At 42.3% G+C, this 18232-nt stretch overlaps 1 protein-coding gene across 1 annotated transcript in view; it reads left to right on the forward strand.

Annotated features, from left to right (window-relative positions):
- Positions 1–7080: 7080 nt before the first annotated feature.
- The window catches only part of HGFAC (HGF activator), a 43418-nt gene continuing 32266 nt past the window's right edge, over positions 7081–18232 (forward strand). Inside the window, exons 1-4 of the mRNA XM_032685048.1 lie at positions 7081–7274; positions 8833–8887; positions 10821–10917; positions 16275–16348. Coding sequence (XP_032540939.1) covers positions 7209–7274; positions 8833–8887; positions 10821–10917; positions 16275–16348 — 292 coding nt within the window. The 5' untranslated portion in view covers positions 7081–7208. The remainder of the gene's footprint in view (positions 7275–8832; positions 8888–10820; positions 10918–16274; positions 16349–18232) is intronic.

Genomic DNA, 18232 nt, shown 5'->3' on the forward strand with positions numbered 1-18232 from the left:
GTGCCTCCACACCTCTTCTTGTCAGTTTTCAGTGAGTACACAGCTAAAAAAACCCCTTACGCCTCTGTATATGGGCCTACTGTTTCAGCCAGGGTTATTGGCAAAGGTTTATACCAAAGTCCTTGAAAAATACAGTTACCTACTTTCCACTCTTATTCATACAGTAGGAGTCTCTTCATGCAAACACATCCTAGACTGGTTGCAGGCATAGTATTTTAGATATATAATGACATCTGGGTGTATGAACAGAACTAAGTGTTATCATGAAATGGACTTCTAAAAGCTTAGATTAGATCGATGTCTGGGATGTAAAAATTAAGATTCAGCATGCTGTGGCTTGTAGCAGAGCTTCAAATCAATCACAGATTTGTGTCATTAGGGGTACAAAAGCACAGGTTGGTTTTGTTTCTGCAGCTCAAGCCCAGCTCTTCTATTGCAACTTTTTTATGATTTGTTTTCTTCAGAGCAGAAACGAAGTTTTCTGGATGCATCAAAAAAAATATTCATGAGCACAGTTGCAGGAAAGGCTTTAAAAATATGTACCTGCAATAGATACCTGCGGTGGCTGTATCTGGCTGTATTTGGTTAAAAATGAGGTTTCACAGAGAAGTACACATGAAGCCATTACAAAACCAGTACACACAAGGGTGGTCAATTGAAAAGACAAAAATCACCATCAGGATTTTGTCTGATACCACATCCTGCTGAGGTCAACCACCCATGCCAGTGGGGACCAGGAGATTGTGCTCACAGAGTTCAGCCTGATCAGTGTGTTATATGCCTCTTTGGGAAGTGTTGGCAGGAAAGACTGTCACGTGAAAGGCTGAAGCAGGGTTACAGGCATAGGGAAAGTATAAGAAAATGAGGAGAGCCTTCCTAGGTGCTGGAAGAAGAGGAGGGGGTGGCCCAGGTCCCTGTTGCTGCTGCAGAGCCTCTTTGAGAGGCTGCAGCTTCTGGGTGCTGGGCTGTGGAGGGTCCTGTGCCTGTTCCTGTGGGACATAGGCCATCAGGACAGGCTGTGCAGCTCTGGACTGAGGGAGGGAGGTGAATACAATACCTTGTGACTGGAGAGGGACTCATGAGGTCTGTGACTTTGAGGTTGGTATAGCTCTGAGTGCAGATCCAGTAGCGTGAGAAGAAAAGGTGCTAGTGGAGAGCAACCAAGGAGGCCACATCTGAGGGGCAGCAGTGAGATAAGAGGGTAGAAGTGCCAGATAAACACCAGGAAGAGGGGTTTGGTGAAGTGTGATATTTTACAGAAACATACCAAGGTCAACTGGAGAAATCATGTGGAGAAAATCCATGTCCATAGGGAGATGTGATGGTAGTGTGAAGATCTGCAGAGCTGCCAAAGGAGAGTCCCAAGCCCTGCAGAAGGCAGCAGAAAAAGGAAAAACCCGGTAACACATGAGACTGTCTTATGCATAGAAGGAAGATAATCCCTCTGCTGCTGAGCACTGTGAGGCATTGAAGACTGCTGGCAAGGTCGTGGGCCAGGATGGGACATCCACAGCCAACGTGTCAGAGGGGATGAGGGTGATGAGTGAGTGAGATGGAAAAAAAAAGACACGATAGATCCTAGAACAGTTTCAGTTTCAGTCCCTGGAGAGAAGATAAAGGAAATCGGTGCAGAAAACCCCAGATCTGTGAGCTTGCAGGTGAGGGAAGCCAGGAGAGCTGCTGGAGGTGCTGGGGGAGTGTGGGAGGTGAAGGGAGTGAGGAGGAGTAAACATTTGGGTGAAGGAGTATCTTTCTGTCCCAGGATTATCTGCTAAATGCTGCAGCGCCAAATCTGTGTTTGCTGGGTCTCAGCTGCTCAGCAACCAGCCTCTTGCAGCCGCGCTTTTACCAGCCTTGCTGCCTTGAGGAGAGGGGGAGGGTGGTTTGTGAAAAGGTTTGTTTGCTCTGGTACAGTGTCGCAGAGGTTATGTGCAGTTTGGGGACTGCGAATGCTGACAGCAAAGTCTACTGCAGGAGGGGATGGACTGGGACTCCACCTCTCACTGAAAGCCAAAACCATGTCAATTTTTTCCCCCTGGATTTTCTGAAGCTTCCAGGGAAATGAAGGGATGTTTGTGGTTGCAGTGTAGCTGGGTCCTGCACTGTTTAAGGCCCATATGAATAACTCAACTTTTAAGTTTGATTTGAGCCAAAATTGTTTTTTTCTTTCTGAAATAAGCAAACAAGCAAAGTGATTTCATCTTGCTTTCTTTGCTTTAGCAAAAGGAACACAATGGTTTTTCTCAGGGCACCACTGCAGGAGACATAAAAGAAGGTGGATGCTCAATTCTTGCCTGTGAATGTGAGTGACAAGATTGAGGTTGCACCGTTTGCCAAGGCAGGTGTGACCTGTCCTCTCATACTGGGGCAACTGAGGAGAATGAAGGAGGGACAATGTTCCTCATGTACTCCCAATGTTGCTGTGTTGCCTTATTTTTGTGTATATATATATATATATATATATGTGTGTGTGTGTATATATAGATATAAAAGTCACTATACTTTTAGCCCAGTAGTGCTGGTTCTGGTGATTAGGATATTCATTAAGTAACAGGGACAGCTGAGTTTTGGTAATGGCTCCCAGGATGATGGGAATGATCTCAAGCAACAGAGATGAAGGGAATCCCACCCGACAGATAACAAGGTCTGTAGTGTGGTTTACAGGTCCCCTAGAGGAAAAAAGAAGAGAGTTGAGCTGGTCTGCGAGTCAGTCTCTGGTCAGCATTGAGTCCCTTGCTAGTACACCAGGAGCAGAATTGCACACAGGATGGCTTGCATCCCACCCGTTCCTGAAAGATAAATCCAAAATTGTATTTTTAATGCCAGAAATATTTCTAATTCCTTCCAGTTCATGTGCAGCCATCAGGTTGTATAAAGGTCTTGGGCAGAGCATGCTTGCAGAGACTTTAGATCTTGCACTAGTTCCTTTTGCCAGCACTGCTCCTGCAACCATCTCCTTCCAGGAAGCTGAGTCTGGGCTTCATAGCAATAATGCCAACTAAAGCTGTGAAGTCAGATCATCTTAGGAGGCAACATTACCCAGTTAGTTGGGGTTATCTTGTTACTATGAAAAAGCTTAGAAATTTGCAAAAATACAGAGGGGATCAATCATTAGAAAAGTTTATAGTTTTTCTTCAGTTTTGTAGTAGCTGAGTGGAAGTTTTCTCAGAAACATTTACAATGGTCAGAAAAAATGGAGAACACATGACCTTGCAGTCATGGGACAGCCCTCTCAGAGTCTTCTTGGTAGCTGGTACATAGAGATGAATGCAAATGGGGTGGTGGTGGTGGTGTGTTTAGACTTGTCTTTTCACTTATGTCTAGTCAACTAATTGACGGAAAAAAACCCTGAAATTTTATTATTTCATATTGATGGCTTACTCAGTTAATTTACTTCTTGTTGATACTTAATGATTAAGGATGGTTGTTAATATTATGTCATTATTACTAAGCAGTTCAGAGTCTGGACTCAGTCTGGGCTTTTATTAATTGTTGTTAAATTTTAAGAAATAAAAAACATTACAATGTGGGAAGTGAAGAAAAGGCAAATATGTGAGGCAGCATTATCAGTATGTACTACATGGCCTGCAGTAAGATTTCTGTCTGTTTCTCCTCATTTACTGTGGGTTTATTTGCCTTTTCTTTTTCCCATGATGTTAGTATAAAGGGGAAAATGACTGATGAATCTAAGGGATTTTAGTCTTTGATATAGAAAGATTACAGCCTACAAACATGATAAAGAATTCCTAGTCTTATTTTGAAATCTTTCACTGTCTTTAGTAGTAGCAGAATCTGGCTCCAAATACATTTGGATTATGTGTCCACAGGAAATGTTCAATATTATGTGCAGCAAAATTAAGACTCAGAATATACCTTTCTTTAAAGGAAAAATGGAATTTTCTTTGAAAACAAGAACTAGACTCTAGCTTCAGTTTTGTTTGTGGGATGAGTTGCCTAAGAGCTGTCAAATATTCTGTCCCCCCACACCGAAGTCTTTCCTCTAGCTCCTATTTCCAGATTTTCTCTTTCTTTTATATATATGTGTATATGTATACACACATGTATTTGTATTTATTTAGTGTTTTACAGAGCCTTGTCTGAAATGGGCACTAGATGAAGTCTAAAATCTAAAGTTAGAGAGTTTATCTTGAATGCCGTATGGATTGTTTCCATATCTTCATTGTGTTTCTCCTTGTTGTTACAGTATTAGCTCCATACACACCTGACTCTTATTTCCCTTTATAGGAAGTTTCTGTCACTATACTGGAAATAGTGAATCACAGAGGAATTGACTTGAGAAGGTTATGGAGAGCAGTTCTGCAGCTCATCAGCCTGACCCATGGGACTATGGTTTTGGGACAGTGCCCTGGGTCTCACAGGCTGCAGGGATGCAAACCAAACAGCATCTGCTCCCTGCAGCAGAAGACATTTTACTCATGACAGGCACCCCAGAGGTCTTAAGAACATGTAGTCTGGTGATACCTGAATATGAGAGTGGGTGCCTCTCTACCTCTGGAGTCATTCCCATCTCACCCAGGCCCGTGCTGCTGGATGGTTCCATCTGGAACGGCATAAAACCAGACCGGTGTAGGGGATTCACACATCTCAGCTCTCTCTCCCCAGGTTTGCTCCTCAGCTGCTTCTCTGTGCACATTTCTTGTGCTGCTCATGGCCACAAGGTTCACATGTGACACACATCTCTAACCAAGATCGTACTCTTCACACTTATGGACTCCCAAATGCCCAGCATTCTCTGAAGTGTATAAGAATTCAAATATCAAAACTTAATCTTCAGTTTTCTGAGTAGTTTCTTGCCAATGATACGTTTCTTAAAAAAAAAAAAGGTACGGCATACTTCATTTTTACTGATTCTACAAAAAGCCTGAAGAAGGCAGGCAGAGTTTCTTCTGGTTATAAATACCTGAAAGAGTCACTGATCATTTAACATAATTTACCAAAAAACCACACCTCAAATTCTGCCTTTTCGCTGTGGCCATAAGACCTGTTCAGACACCTCTCTGCTGAACCAAGGCAGGCAGCATACATGTAGCCGTTAGGGTTTTTAATGATTCAGATCTGTCTGAGCCCTGAAATCACTGTTTGGTTGTTATTCAGACCTTACTCAGGGGTAATTCCCATTTTATGGTGGTGCTCCTCTGGCAGCTGTTGCAACTCCTGGCTTTGATGTCTTTTCCTTTTGCTTTGTGCCAGCACCGTCCTATCAGCTGAAGTGGCTCCTGGTGTTGGTGCTTCTTCATTTTTCTTATGTTAAAGAATCAGTTTGAGCTAAAAGCTTAGAATTGTGACTCCCTAGAAAGTCACTCTGCAGCTCTTGATGTAGATCAATTCCTACAAACTACAACAACTGAGAGTATACACACGGACACAGAATGTATTCTTACTTTTCTTCTCTGTTACTTTTAGGTATGCAAAAATGCTTTCCTACAACCTGGTGACTTGTTCACCGTAGAAACACAGTGTTTGTCGTCCTGAAAGCGGATGATTTTCATTCTGGAAGTGGGTGGAAGAGGGTATTTCCACAGCCTTAAAGAAGTATCTTCCTCCTCTCCTTGCTCCCCTGCTCCTCACTTTCTGCAGAACTTTTGCAAACTCTGAATGGAACAGCAGCTAATGCTATTCTTTTTCTCTTTCTTTGCATCACTTCAGTAGCCTTGGTGGTAAACAGATGTCTACAAGCCATTGTACAGGCATTACTAATTTGAAGCCTGATGGCCAAAGTCAAGAACGAGGGTAGAAAGTGGAAATCTGTTCCAGCTTTGCCAGGTGACCCCAGGCAGATCAGACTGCCTGTACATCCTATTTCCACGTTTGAAATGAGTGAAAATAAGACAAATCTATTCCACAAGTCTATTCTGAACCTTTATTTACTTCAAGTCTTCCAGCAACAAGCAATGCATACGAGCAAAGATTTTTTTTCTGCTTGTTTGGTCTTTGCTGGATTTTGAGAAGAAAATTCCAAATTTGCCTGGTTCCTACTGTTCCAAGCCTTACTCACAGTAGGAAAGTTTAGTCCATAAATCTATATATGCCTATTTGTACTAACAGGAGCTATTACTGTAATGAAGGCCACAGTAGTGTGATAGCACAGCCAGTGCAAATTCCCTCCAACGTGATAAACCATCATGTCAAAATTGTGCAGGGAGTAGCTCTGCTGCACTGCTGGGCCCTACTGCCATGGTCTTGTTGGGTCAAAAAAATTAAAAATAATCATATCCCTTCCATAGCTGTGCTAGTGAAACTTCAAAGGGTAGCACACAACTTAAGCAAGGACTGTGGTATTCTTTCTGTTGTTGTGGCTCTGGGGATTTTGGGTGTGAAGAGGTGCGGTCCCTGACTGACAGGACATGGCTGGCAAAAGCCTCGAGCACAGGCACAGTTGTACCAGCCAAACCTGTGGATTTTGGTTGTGAGGCAAGGTGGGGCTTAAATACACTCCACTGGTGAAATCTCCATTTTAGCAATACCCTCTGCATCCCTGTTAAAAATGCTTCTGCATTGCAGCTTTCTCAGACAGGCTCTTACAAGACAGAGATGGCTTTGCTCAGATGGTGGCAGAAGGGAGCTTTTTGGTACACAAAATGTGTTTTCAGAATAATGTCTGTTTTCTTTCTTTGTGACTTTCCCAATCTGTTGCTGGAAGGCTGCTGTTGCAAGTCACAGCTGGGCAGGTAACCATCTGTTAATGAGTAATCCTTGTGTCTGATACTGGCATTGATCTGGTCCATATTTTGCAATGTAATCCCATCTCCTGAGTGGGCTTGCTTTGAGCTCCTTGTTTTTGATACACCATGATTTTAATTAGCTCCTGAAGAGAGAGAGAAGGGGAACATCTGGATAATAAATCATCTCTGGTTGCAAGCTCCTCTGGATCAGCTCCTCTGGAAGTGTTATTCAATATTTGCTGATTACACCAGGGATCATCTCTGAGGGTCAGACACTTTGTAAACTCTTAACTAACTCCCTGTGGTTTAGGGAGAGTCTCTCCCTACATGTCATTCCCTTCTATCCATGAAGACATTAATGATTAACAATGATAACAGGTCTGCTTACTTAGAAAACTAAAATACCCTAAAGTCGAGTAAATCACAGTCCCTTATGAAAGCTCATTGCTGATTCACCCTTCCACTTCAGCCCAGCCCTGGAAGTTTCCCTGTACCAGGCAAAACCTTCATGAGAGGAAAGCAAAGATGAAAGTCTGTGCTCCTTTCACTGTTGTCTTGGCTCTGACTCTGAGCAGTGACTGTGCAAAGACGGTAAGTCTGATTCTTCTGTTTAGGAGTGGTGGATCAGCTACATGCTGCCTGGCAAGACCATGTTGTCTTGGGGTTGGATGAGTGAAGCCACTAAACAGACCAAGAGGATGAGAGCTTCAAATGGAAAACAAAATGGATTTGCTAGATGAAGGTTGACAGCAGTGCTGACTAAATGGGGGACCTGGGGGTAGATGGTACTCTACATTTCTGTGTTTAAAGCAATTGCTTACATCCATGTCCTGCCAGGGACGAGGAATGGGAGGGGAGGAAAGATCACAAAAACTGAAATCCTTTGAAAATATATCTCAGAAATGTATTGACACAAGCAGGTACCTGCAGTAGCATGGTAGGAGAGTGCTCCCCTGACAGACTTTACTGCTGTCTGGTAACTGAACAGGCCAGCTTAGGCAGCTATCTTGTTCTTCTCAGACCTCTCCCTGTTTCCACATAATTTTTTTACATTTTTTATCATGTGCTTTGTACCTTTTCTGTGGTATATCTGCCAGGCACTTGAAGCACTGCTGAGCGTGGCCATGATGGTTTGACTTTACTAGGTGGCTTAAACCCCACCATGGCCTGGCATCCACCATGTACTAGCAGGACAGCTAATAGGCTGGACCTTATGATCAGCCCTATTTCACTAGCTAGGTTAAAACTAACTCAGATATACTTAAACAATACTATAAGATGTACTTAAACAATGCTATAATCCCAACTATTCCAGAGAATTACAGAAGTATCTCCTCAGATATTACACGTGGGAGCAGAGAGAAATATTCATGGTGCCAAGGAAAAGATCAACCCTGGCTGAAGCAGTTGCAGACTGCTCAGTGCTGGCAGAGTCAGTGTAGACTGCAAAAATTGTTTTTTTTTCTGCAGAACGGTTCAAGCCCTTCCTATATGTCCCAGCAACAGCTTTTTCTTAACCCTCACTTATGTCCCCTGTCCACTTCTATGTTCATGATGTGTTGCTTCTTTGGCTGTTTTTTTAATATTTTTATTTTGCTATAGTTTAGTTGCCAGCACTGGCAACTGTTAGTGGCAGCAGCACTTTATGTGTATTACCATTTTTTATTATTTCCTGTGGCTTAAAATCATCTCAACCTAGTGCTCTTTGCTTGCTGATCGGCAAACCCAAACACAGCTGGAGGTTGCTTTTGTAACTAATGCCCTGGGGGAAATACAGCAAAACTGCAGGAAAAGTCAAAAGCTGAGGTATTGTTTGTAACTGTGAACTGGCCCCAGAGTGCATGTATGCTTCCTACCGAGAGAAATAGGAGATGTGTCACTTGGCAATAGAAAGATATAAAGGAGCAGAGCTTTGGCCTTTGTTGTATTGTGCTGGTTTAACAGCACAGATCTTTTACGAACCAATGTGTATCCACTCTCTTTCACCAGACTGTGCCCCACCAAAAATCACATGCAAATAATGAGATGTTTGCAGAAGCACTGGGAAAAACGCAGTTTCAGGGCACCCTGGAAAATACATTTGTCCCAATAGGATGGTTCCCAGAGTGAATTTGTGTCTCCAATCCACATTCTCTTTTTCTCTTTGTAGCGCCACAAATCTCGGGCAGGAAAAGGCTCAAAACATGAGTTCACTCGCCCACAAGGTAAAAGTCAAATCCAATAGGTCTTATGACAGTAAGAATGATCTGCTTGTCTGTGTCTGTGCTGTGCAAGTCGGTAGGAAGCCTGTCTTTGTTTCAACATGAATAAGGATTATGGAATGGTTATGCCAATATTAATTTCTGCTTAAAGGGGAATTTGGGATTAGCTCAGGAATCTCAGGTAATTTTCCTTCAAGTGCAGATTAATGGGAAGGTGCTGATGGGATTTTAGTTTGTCTGAGCTGGTGTGGCTTTATATTTACTCATAACGTGGTGTGGCTGGAGCTGTGTAACTCCCTTTACTTTAATCAGAGCTGTGTCTTCCCTGTCGCTTTAAAGCACATAAATTCTTTGTATGTATGGGTTCAATTTCTACCACAGCCCTTGATCTCTCTGTGGGAGAAGGGTTTGAGCCCCATGCAGCTTTCTGGGTTGCATTTATTCTGATGGCAGCCAACAAACATCCTGGCTGTGTGCAGGCATTGAAGACTTCCATTTTATTTTATTTTATTATTTTATTTTATTTTATTTTATTTTATTTTATTTTATTTTATTTTATTTTATTTTATTTTACTTTATTTTATTTTATTTTATTTTAATCCTGTGCTTTTGCTGTTAAAGATTATGTGAATCAGGCCATTAGTGGTGCCCTTATAGCTTATAAAAGTCTTCAACAGCCTTTGGGATGCAATATGTCTTCTGAATGAGGATGTATTTTCACAGCTCTCCTAACTACTTATAACGAGAGGTATTGGATAGAGAAGGCTGATATTTGAACATTTGCTTAATTAGTTCAGACAATGCAAACTAGGATCAACAAGAGGATGGCAGAGGGGCTGGTAGTGGCTATTTCACATTGACAGAGAAGGGGATAGTTAGGGCAGATGGAGTGACCATAATTCCAACTGATTAGGAAGGATTTGGACCACATGGAGGGGTTATTTTTTCCATAATTCTGATAACTGACCTTGGCAGCTCTTTGAGATGATGAGTCTTGGCTCATGAGGGTTAACAGATATCCTAAGGGTTTGCAGGAGCCCCAGCCAGCATGGAAGGGGTAAGCTCAGGACAAGGAGCAGCCGTACATTGTCTCTGAGACATGGAAATGTGCTGTGCTGCCAGTTTGGTTGTACGCCCCATTTCTCTACTATGGCAGTGGTTGGCTTCCCATTCAAGCTTCAGGCTTTCAAAACTGATTGCTTTTAGTTTAATGGTTAAATAAGCTCTGACAGATTTTCATTGTCTTTTTTATCTTCAGCCTCTCTCATTCTCAAGACTTGTCTTGAAGGATTTTTTTCTGATAGACTCCCACTAGACTTCCTTAGACTCCCACCACCCTTCCTTAGACTGCCATCACTGACGTGGTGAATGTAAAACTTGCCCTTTTTAGATGCTGTCCCATCAGTTTCTCCCCATTTGTAAGGAATATGCTTATCCCAAAGGGAGAGTGGTGTAATCAAAAATATCTGTCTACCCCCAACCTTTAAAACTTTCTTCCTCCTGACTGTTTCTATTTCAGTTTGTACTGTCTGGTTCCTTAATTATTTTAAAAAAGATGTTACAATGTGATATTGGTTTTTGAAAGGATACAACTTCAGAAATTATTTTAATATGCAATTACAATACTACATAATTAGAAATGATAATTGCAATTAATGAATATAATTGGCATTTGCTGTACCAGAAATTGCAATCTATTTTGAACTGAAATGATCTGAGATCTTTATTCTACTGCAGAGTCCATTAATCTTTGTTGATTCAGTCATTAGATAGGATTTTAAGCCTCTTCTTATGCACTAAAAGTTGCAGAGACATGGAGTCAAAAGTAGAGCTGAAAAACTTATCTACCTTCATAAATCCATATAATAGCATATAATATATATACCTGTGGGTTGGTGTTCAGCTGCATGATGAGTTTTTTATTCTTGTATTTCAGTGTTTACAGAGGATGGAGATTTATGCAAATTTCCTTTCCGGTTTGGTGGAAGGTTTTATCACTCATGTATTTCAAATACATTTTCCAGAAAGAAATGGTAAGTTGACATTGCTCATAAATGAATACAGCATTCAAATGAAAATGTCATCCCTCTAGTGCTTTAATCTTGCTTTTGGAATAATTCACTTGAGCTCGGCGTTGTGCCCAAGAAGACCAGTGCAGTTCTGCTGATAGTCACGGCCCTCAGGTCAAGGCTCGTGCTCAGGGGGAAGGCAACCCAGGCACTGCATCTCCAGCACCACAGAAAGCTCAGGAACAGCAGAAACGTTCCCTCACTGCCCTTCATATTGGAACCGTGACTTACATGAGTGATAAGAGCTTGCACAGAAAAAGCAGAACCTGATAGAAACCCTCTGCTGAGGGAGAGGGATCCAGACACCTGCAAGAGAGGACACCTGGCTGAGGAGTTATTTGATTTGTGCAGGCAGTACTTGTATTGCAGCAGAGAACATTTGATTTTTGAGGAAAGTCGTTTTCCCTGCCCTCCCTCCCTGCGGTATCTCTAATTTCTATCCAGATTGGCACCAGGCCCCTTTCGGATAGTGCAGTACTAAGAAGTGAGGTTACTCATGTTTGTTGGGTAATGATTTATTCTCCTAGTGTGTTTAAGGCCAGGTCTCCTTCATTTGGGCAAAGGTTACTCTTTTACACATGCAGAAGCTGTTAAAAGTATTCATGACTCATTTTGGGGTAGGGGCACTCATATGGGAACCCTGCTGAAGCAAGCATTGAATAAACCAGATTAACTTTGCAGATAAACCCATATAATAGGTGTATATTAACAGAAATCAAAGGCAACAATGTAGGGAATATGTGGGCACCAGTAATGTGAAAATATATGCCCAGATGAGCATATGTGTGAAAGGCAAACACTTGCATGTTTTCAGGGCGGAGATAATATTTTAGAGTTTATTTTACTTGCCCATGCAGGCCAGAACTCTCATTTTTTATACCTGTCTGTCTAATTTTTTCATGATCTGTGGTGTCTTTCTGATGACACATCTGTTTCAAGTGTAAGTGCTGGTGTAATGTAAACAACACAACACACAACTGCTTACAGAAATAGACATAGAGCTCCAGGCTAGGAAACCACTTTGGAATTCCCCCAATATCCACAGTGATAACACAGGTAAGAAAAGCCTCCAGGAAACAAGAATTTGAGACTATCTTAACTAAAGAAAGGGAACTGGAATAATTTTCCAATCTGAACCGCGTCTTTGATGAACTGTAGCCGCAAAGAGTTTGACCTTTGGAGCCACTTAATTTCGTGCAGTGCTTAAGGTGTATCCTGTTAATACATGACACTCTGTGTATTTGTTTTTAGCCAGTTAGGCCACAGAAATGGAAAAACCTGTGAATAGATGGGATCCAAGGTTAGAGCACACTTTAGAGCTGACCTTGGACAACTCGCTCTCATGCTTCCGATTTTTTAAAAGCCATTTACAAGCAGGGAGACGAGGAGGAGGACAGCTGGAGCTGTTTGATTTTGACAGACCATTTCACCCTATGGGTGACCTTCTGGCCAGTGTTTACTCATTGCTTATACGCTAAAAGCAACTTAACGTGTGACTTCAGGCACAGAGATGCCGGTAAAAGAGCCCTGAATAGCAGTTGGGAAACCTGTTCCGTGCATTTTTGTGTGACTTGGCACTAACCCAGGCTGGACTTATGTTGAATAACTGATCTCGGGGGACCTGGCAGACAGCAGGTGAAGGCAAGGTTTGTGTCCTTCCTGTTCCTGCCTGCCTGCAAGCTGCTAGTAAGGATGGAGATGATGGGAGGCTGGGTCCAACATGCCTCTTTGGGGGCAAATGCAAGGAGACCAGACCAGGACAGTGCTGGCTTATGCATTTCAGTTCATGTCCTTAGTACTCTACTAAGTCATACTGCAAGGCAAGACTTCACAGTGCAGGCCAAAGCCTTCTCCAATTGGCTTTAATTTTATGTTTTCTCATAGCACCTATGACACAGATACTGTGTTTCAACATAAATCAGCTCCTGACTGCAGAAAGCCCTCCCTACTTTTTTTGAGAGCAACAAACAAGTTGTATCTTTATAAATATTTATTGAAAATACAGGAAAGAAGACGAAATAATTGCAGTATTTAAATAATAGACTTCCTTTAACAGCATCCTGTATTGCATTTCCCTTTAATTATAAGCTATTTTCACAGATAAGTTTCTCTTTAGTGTCCTCTTACCAAGTCTTACATGATAACTTACTAAAGATATCATGTAAATTTTCCCTTTGTGCTGAGGAGAAAAAAAGCCAGCTGGAATTGCTTCTGAATTTCATTGCTACTTCCAGAAAGACAGAGCAGTGTGGGGACTGACAAAATGGGTGTGCAGTGAACATCTGTGAGAGCAAATGGGGACAGTGGTCTGAACTGAACCGAGCTGTGGTTGCAGGGAAGCTGCCAGCACCCTGCCCCTGTGTCCCATGGTGGGATGGATTCCTCAAGATTCTGCTCAAGGGGAATGGCAGGAGCAGACCTAGCCTGAGATTTTGGCTGTAAATTGGAAGGCTGTAAATTCATACCCTGGAGAAGCCTTATCTTATGCTTGGGTGGTGGATATGTGGGTCCCCTGTGCAAAGATACGCTTAGATATGTATAGGAAGGGCATGATCTTACCATATTCCCTGGAACACAAGAAGATAACTTTTGAAACTTTGGCCACAGATTGAAAACAGTGCAGAGGAGAGCTTTTTGGACAGCTGGATTACAAGCTGGAGAGTTTATGGCAGTCCTGTAAAGGAGAAGTACATGTGGGTTGAGCTGGGACATGTCAAGCACCAGGCTTGAAATTTTTCTGGTGCTGGTGGTGGTAGGTTTGGTGTTGTCAGGTGAAGTCTGGACATCTCTCATGGTCAGGACAACACCTAAAAAGGTTTCAGGCAACCTCCAAGTCTTGAAAAGAGTAGTAGCACCAAGTGTGATGGCAGAGGTCTTTCCTTCCACCAGTCTGTCCTGAGCCTTTGCTTTCTCTCTAAGACATCCTATTGTTAGGGCTCCCAATGCTCCTGATGGGTAAGATAACCCACTTTCCATTTATCTTGTCAGCCAGTTAGGCCTCATCTGTGACACACCATTTTGTTTGTCCATTCCTATGTTGTTTTCCATGCATGGGTTTAAAATGTTATTTAAATCTATCCCTAGAAAGTGGACTTTTCTGGTGTAATTAGTTCAGTGTCTGTGTCTTTAAGTTTTCACTTTTTATTAACAATTTTATGTGATAGGCTGATGTAAAGACATTTGCTGTCTGATAAATTTTGAGCATGTGTGCATTTGCAAATAGCACAAAGAAATAATAAGCCTATTGGGTTGGTCTGGCTGCTGGAGGTCACATCCCCCGAGACCGAAATATCATCGCATTTTTGCTAAGCCTCAAAGCAAAGAAGGCATTTTGAAAAGAAAAGGAGGGAGATAAGTGAAGTAGTTTTGAGGATGTGCTGAGGTTGTCCCAGACAGTGAGAGATATGTGGTGGAACATATAGAAGGATTATGTGACTGGGCAAGAAGCCTGACACTGAGGAGGCAGCTTGACATCACAAGGTAGGACCAACCTCTTTGTAGTCACTGCAAGATGATAGGGAAGGAGGGGACTGGCTGTGGAGAGCATTGAGTGGGAGGACCAGTGGGTTGTGGAAAGCTGATAGAAGGAGCTTCTGTCAGGGTCTCTGATAACAAAAAACATTTTAGACAGAAAAATTTGAGATCCCCCTTTGCTTAGAACTTGACTGTTGCTGGACAGACTCCAGACAGCATTGAATTGCATAAAAAATGGTTTTTTTACCCCCATAATGACCAGAGTTTTCTTGCATTTCTTAGGTTTATACAGAGCCTTTTTCATTTGCCTATTCCATGCTGCCCAATGTACCATCACTCTGCTAAATCAGAAATCATGTCATTCAGAAAAGTCAGAAAAGTGTGGATTCTCCTCCTCTGTCATGGCTGGCACAGATGAAGTGTTCAGTCAGAGATGGTTTTGCCAACAGTGACACAGGCAGTACTGAGAACACTTTTAACTCATTCCTCATCTTAATCTTCATGCACACTAGACCATCCTTTAAAAAAGCACAATCTACTTCCCACCAAAGGATCATTGAGAAATTTCCATCAGTTCCCAACAGAGTCACACCGGCCTTAATGCTTATGAGAAAACAGCCTCTTTAAGTACGTGCCAAGTTAATCTGCACTAGACTACCAAGTACCTTTTTGTTAGTGCACCTTATATAATTGAGGTCACCAAACTTAATATACATGGCCTGTTCAAATGCTCCACAGGAATTAAGTGTTTTAAATGCCACATAGCATCTAATTAAGAAGGAAAGTAGGGCAGTTAAAATGGTACACATGCACTACAATAAAATTTCAATCTAGCTTGTGACATCCAGGGGTGAAAAAATATTTGATCACCCAAGTGTTCAAGGTATGACAAAACCACGCATAATAAAAATAGATCATAAGGCACATTATTTTAAAGTAAACTAATTTTTCTAATGCCATGTAGCTGATTTCTCTGCATTAGAATTGGTTAAGGAGGATGTTTTGGTGGATGGAGCATTGGGACAGGACTTGGACCCCCAAGATTCAGCCTCATTTCAGTCACATGTTCCCTGTGTGACTTTGGGGAAGCCTGTAAGTTTACTTCTGCAAATGAAGAACAGCAGCTCAGTGCTTCTTGGAGTGCTCTGAGCCTTGGAGATAACAGACCAGTGAGGGCAAGGAAGGTGTACAGAAAGCAGTTGTCAAAATTCGCCTTGGTAGGATTCCCACAGGCGACGTGGCGTGCAGGACTCCGTCCTCTGCTCTGAAAAAAAAGGGGAGGTTTTATCTGTCTGTTTGGAAATCACCACCATGTCAGTTATTTCCTCATTTCATCTAGCAAGTTCCAAAATAAGAATGTTTTAAAGGAACTGAGTGTGAAATACATTTGTCACTGAAAGCCAGGAAAAGTCCCTCTGCGGACATTCTCCTGTCTCCACAGATTATTAAAGTAACCATCAGGCATCAAAAATAGTCTGGGTCCTCTTCTGCTTGTTTTGTAATGAGTAAAGGGGACATAATTTGTTTGCTTTGGTTTTATTTTTATTTCTGTCTTTCATTTTCTAATCTTAGAAATAGAAATAATGTTGGTATTTTTCTGGAGGATTTGTCGAAAATCTCAGATTCTGCTTCTACATCTCATTTTCGTCTGTTTTTAATTTGAGAGGAATGAAGCAGAGCAACTTTAACAAATGAAAGCAAACTTCTCCCTCTGGTGTTAAGAGAGTTTGAATGAAAGTAATGTTAATTAGAAAAAAAAAAAAGTATGAATTTCCAGATTGCCAAAGTGTGAAGGCCATGAAGTTATTTAAAGCTGCACTAAACTTCACCTTTAATTTTCTTTTCAGGTGTTCAACAACACCTAACTTTGACCGGGACAGGAGGTGGGGACACTGTGCTTTGTCGTACAAAGACCACTCAGGTAAGGTGAGCCATTGCTAGGTTGCTCCAGGTACCTGGCTCCTCCTTCGCAGTAAGGAGGGATGGTGCCTCTAGTGTGTGACCTGTTATTTGGTGTACACAGAGCAAGCCTTCACATCAGCTGTTTCCATAATCTCTCTGTGACTCTACAGAACCATAGTACTAAATTGTGTATATCACACAGTCTTTAATTCACTCTCTGTTGACTAATTTGAAGTCATGGAGAGAAATGATGGTAACGCCAACGTGGAAATCTGAACTCCAGCTGGAGCTGAGCATAGAGGTGATCATCTTCTCCTCCCGCACAGCTTGGATGTGCCTATTAGCTTTTCCTTCATTTAATCAGCTACTTTTTCTGTCTGTTTGACCTGTTAATTGTTTAGAAGGCACATAAACATTTGGGGAAAAAGCAGACCTCAAAACCAGACTTCCTTGGGTTTTGGGCTCCGGGCTCCGTCAGAGAAGGCAAGAGGCTAGACACATTCATTGCAAGAGTCCTAAGGGACCATGAGAGGATTACTTAGCTGAACAGTGCTATGGCTTCATGTGGTCATCACACACCAATGCTACAATTACCTCATTGCAGAAATCTGTCTAAAACAGGAAGTTAAGGTCTGTGGCAAACTCTCCTTTCTATATATATAGATATCATGGCTGGGCTTCGCGAACGAAGATTTGGGAAGGCACTATCCACATTTGCTACAGGCACGCTGGTGGCTTATGAGGCCAATACGTGACAGACATATCCGATTGCAAAAGGCACAGCAGAAAGACTCCTTAGATGGTGTAATCTGCAAGACACGGTTCTTTCTGCGTTGCCTTTTTTCCTCGAGAGTGATCCTGCGTGTGTTCTCGAAGGAGACAGCTGCGTTATAGATGGTGTGTCTCCAGGCCTCCCGATTTGAGGCCAGAGTAGACCAGTTATGGTGATCAATATGGCCAAGGCTGAGATGTTGTTTCAGGGAGTCCTTGTATCTTTTCTTCGGGGCTCCTCTCATGTGGCAGCCAGTGGCAAGTTCACCATAGAGCAGGATCTTAGGGAGGTGGTGGTCCTTCATCCTTGAGACGTGCCCTGCCCATCGCAGCTGCGTTCTCAGTAACATGGCCTCAATACTAGTGACAGCTGCTTGCTCTAGTACAGATGTATTGGTCACATAATCTGACCAGTGGATGTTAAGGATTGTATATATAGATATAAGTCACTTTAATTGACACATTGAGTGAAAGCACCACATCCCAAGAAGTTCAGTTGGGAACATGCATCCCTGTCCTCAGCAGTACCTCAGTGACTGACCTTTTTTTGTCTCTGTCTTCTCAGCTCCATCCCAGCTGGATGTTGGAGAATCTCATTTTATGAGGAAAGCATGCATCTAATTCTCAATTCATATAGACACAGACCAGCACTGAAAAATCAGGTGTTGTGCTGGTTAAACTTGATGCCCCTGACGTTTTTTTTTGGATCTATGTCTAAACGCTGATCATGTTCCTCTTTTTGCCATCTCACTACTTTTAAACGCAACCCGTCTTATTTAGTCTGCAGGATATGACCAGATGCCCTGAGACATCCACTTTCCACTTTCAAAGGAAGGGCATTTTCCACCATCCCCTTTCAGGGAGTTCTCCACAGTGTCACGAGTCTCACTGCCAAGCTGATTGCAATCTACCAGAGCACTTGAAAAGCCAACATTAGCTGAATCATGCTGACAGTCTAAAATTAAGCAGTGCATAGCATCACCTTTTTAAACTTACTGACTTTAAATTATTCTCCAGCCTGGCTTTATAACAGATTAACAGTAGATCAGAGGCAAATGACCCAACCCGAAAAAAAGCAGCACTGTATGTGCCTTTGCAATGTAAGTGTGTCAGACATGAACGTGGACCTTAT

This window comes from Chiroxiphia lanceolata, chromosome 4, assembly GCF_009829145.1.
Source record: "Chiroxiphia lanceolata isolate bChiLan1 chromosome 4, bChiLan1.pri, whole genome shotgun sequence".
NCBI lineage: Eukaryota > Metazoa > Chordata > Aves > Passeriformes > Pipridae > Chiroxiphia > Chiroxiphia lanceolata.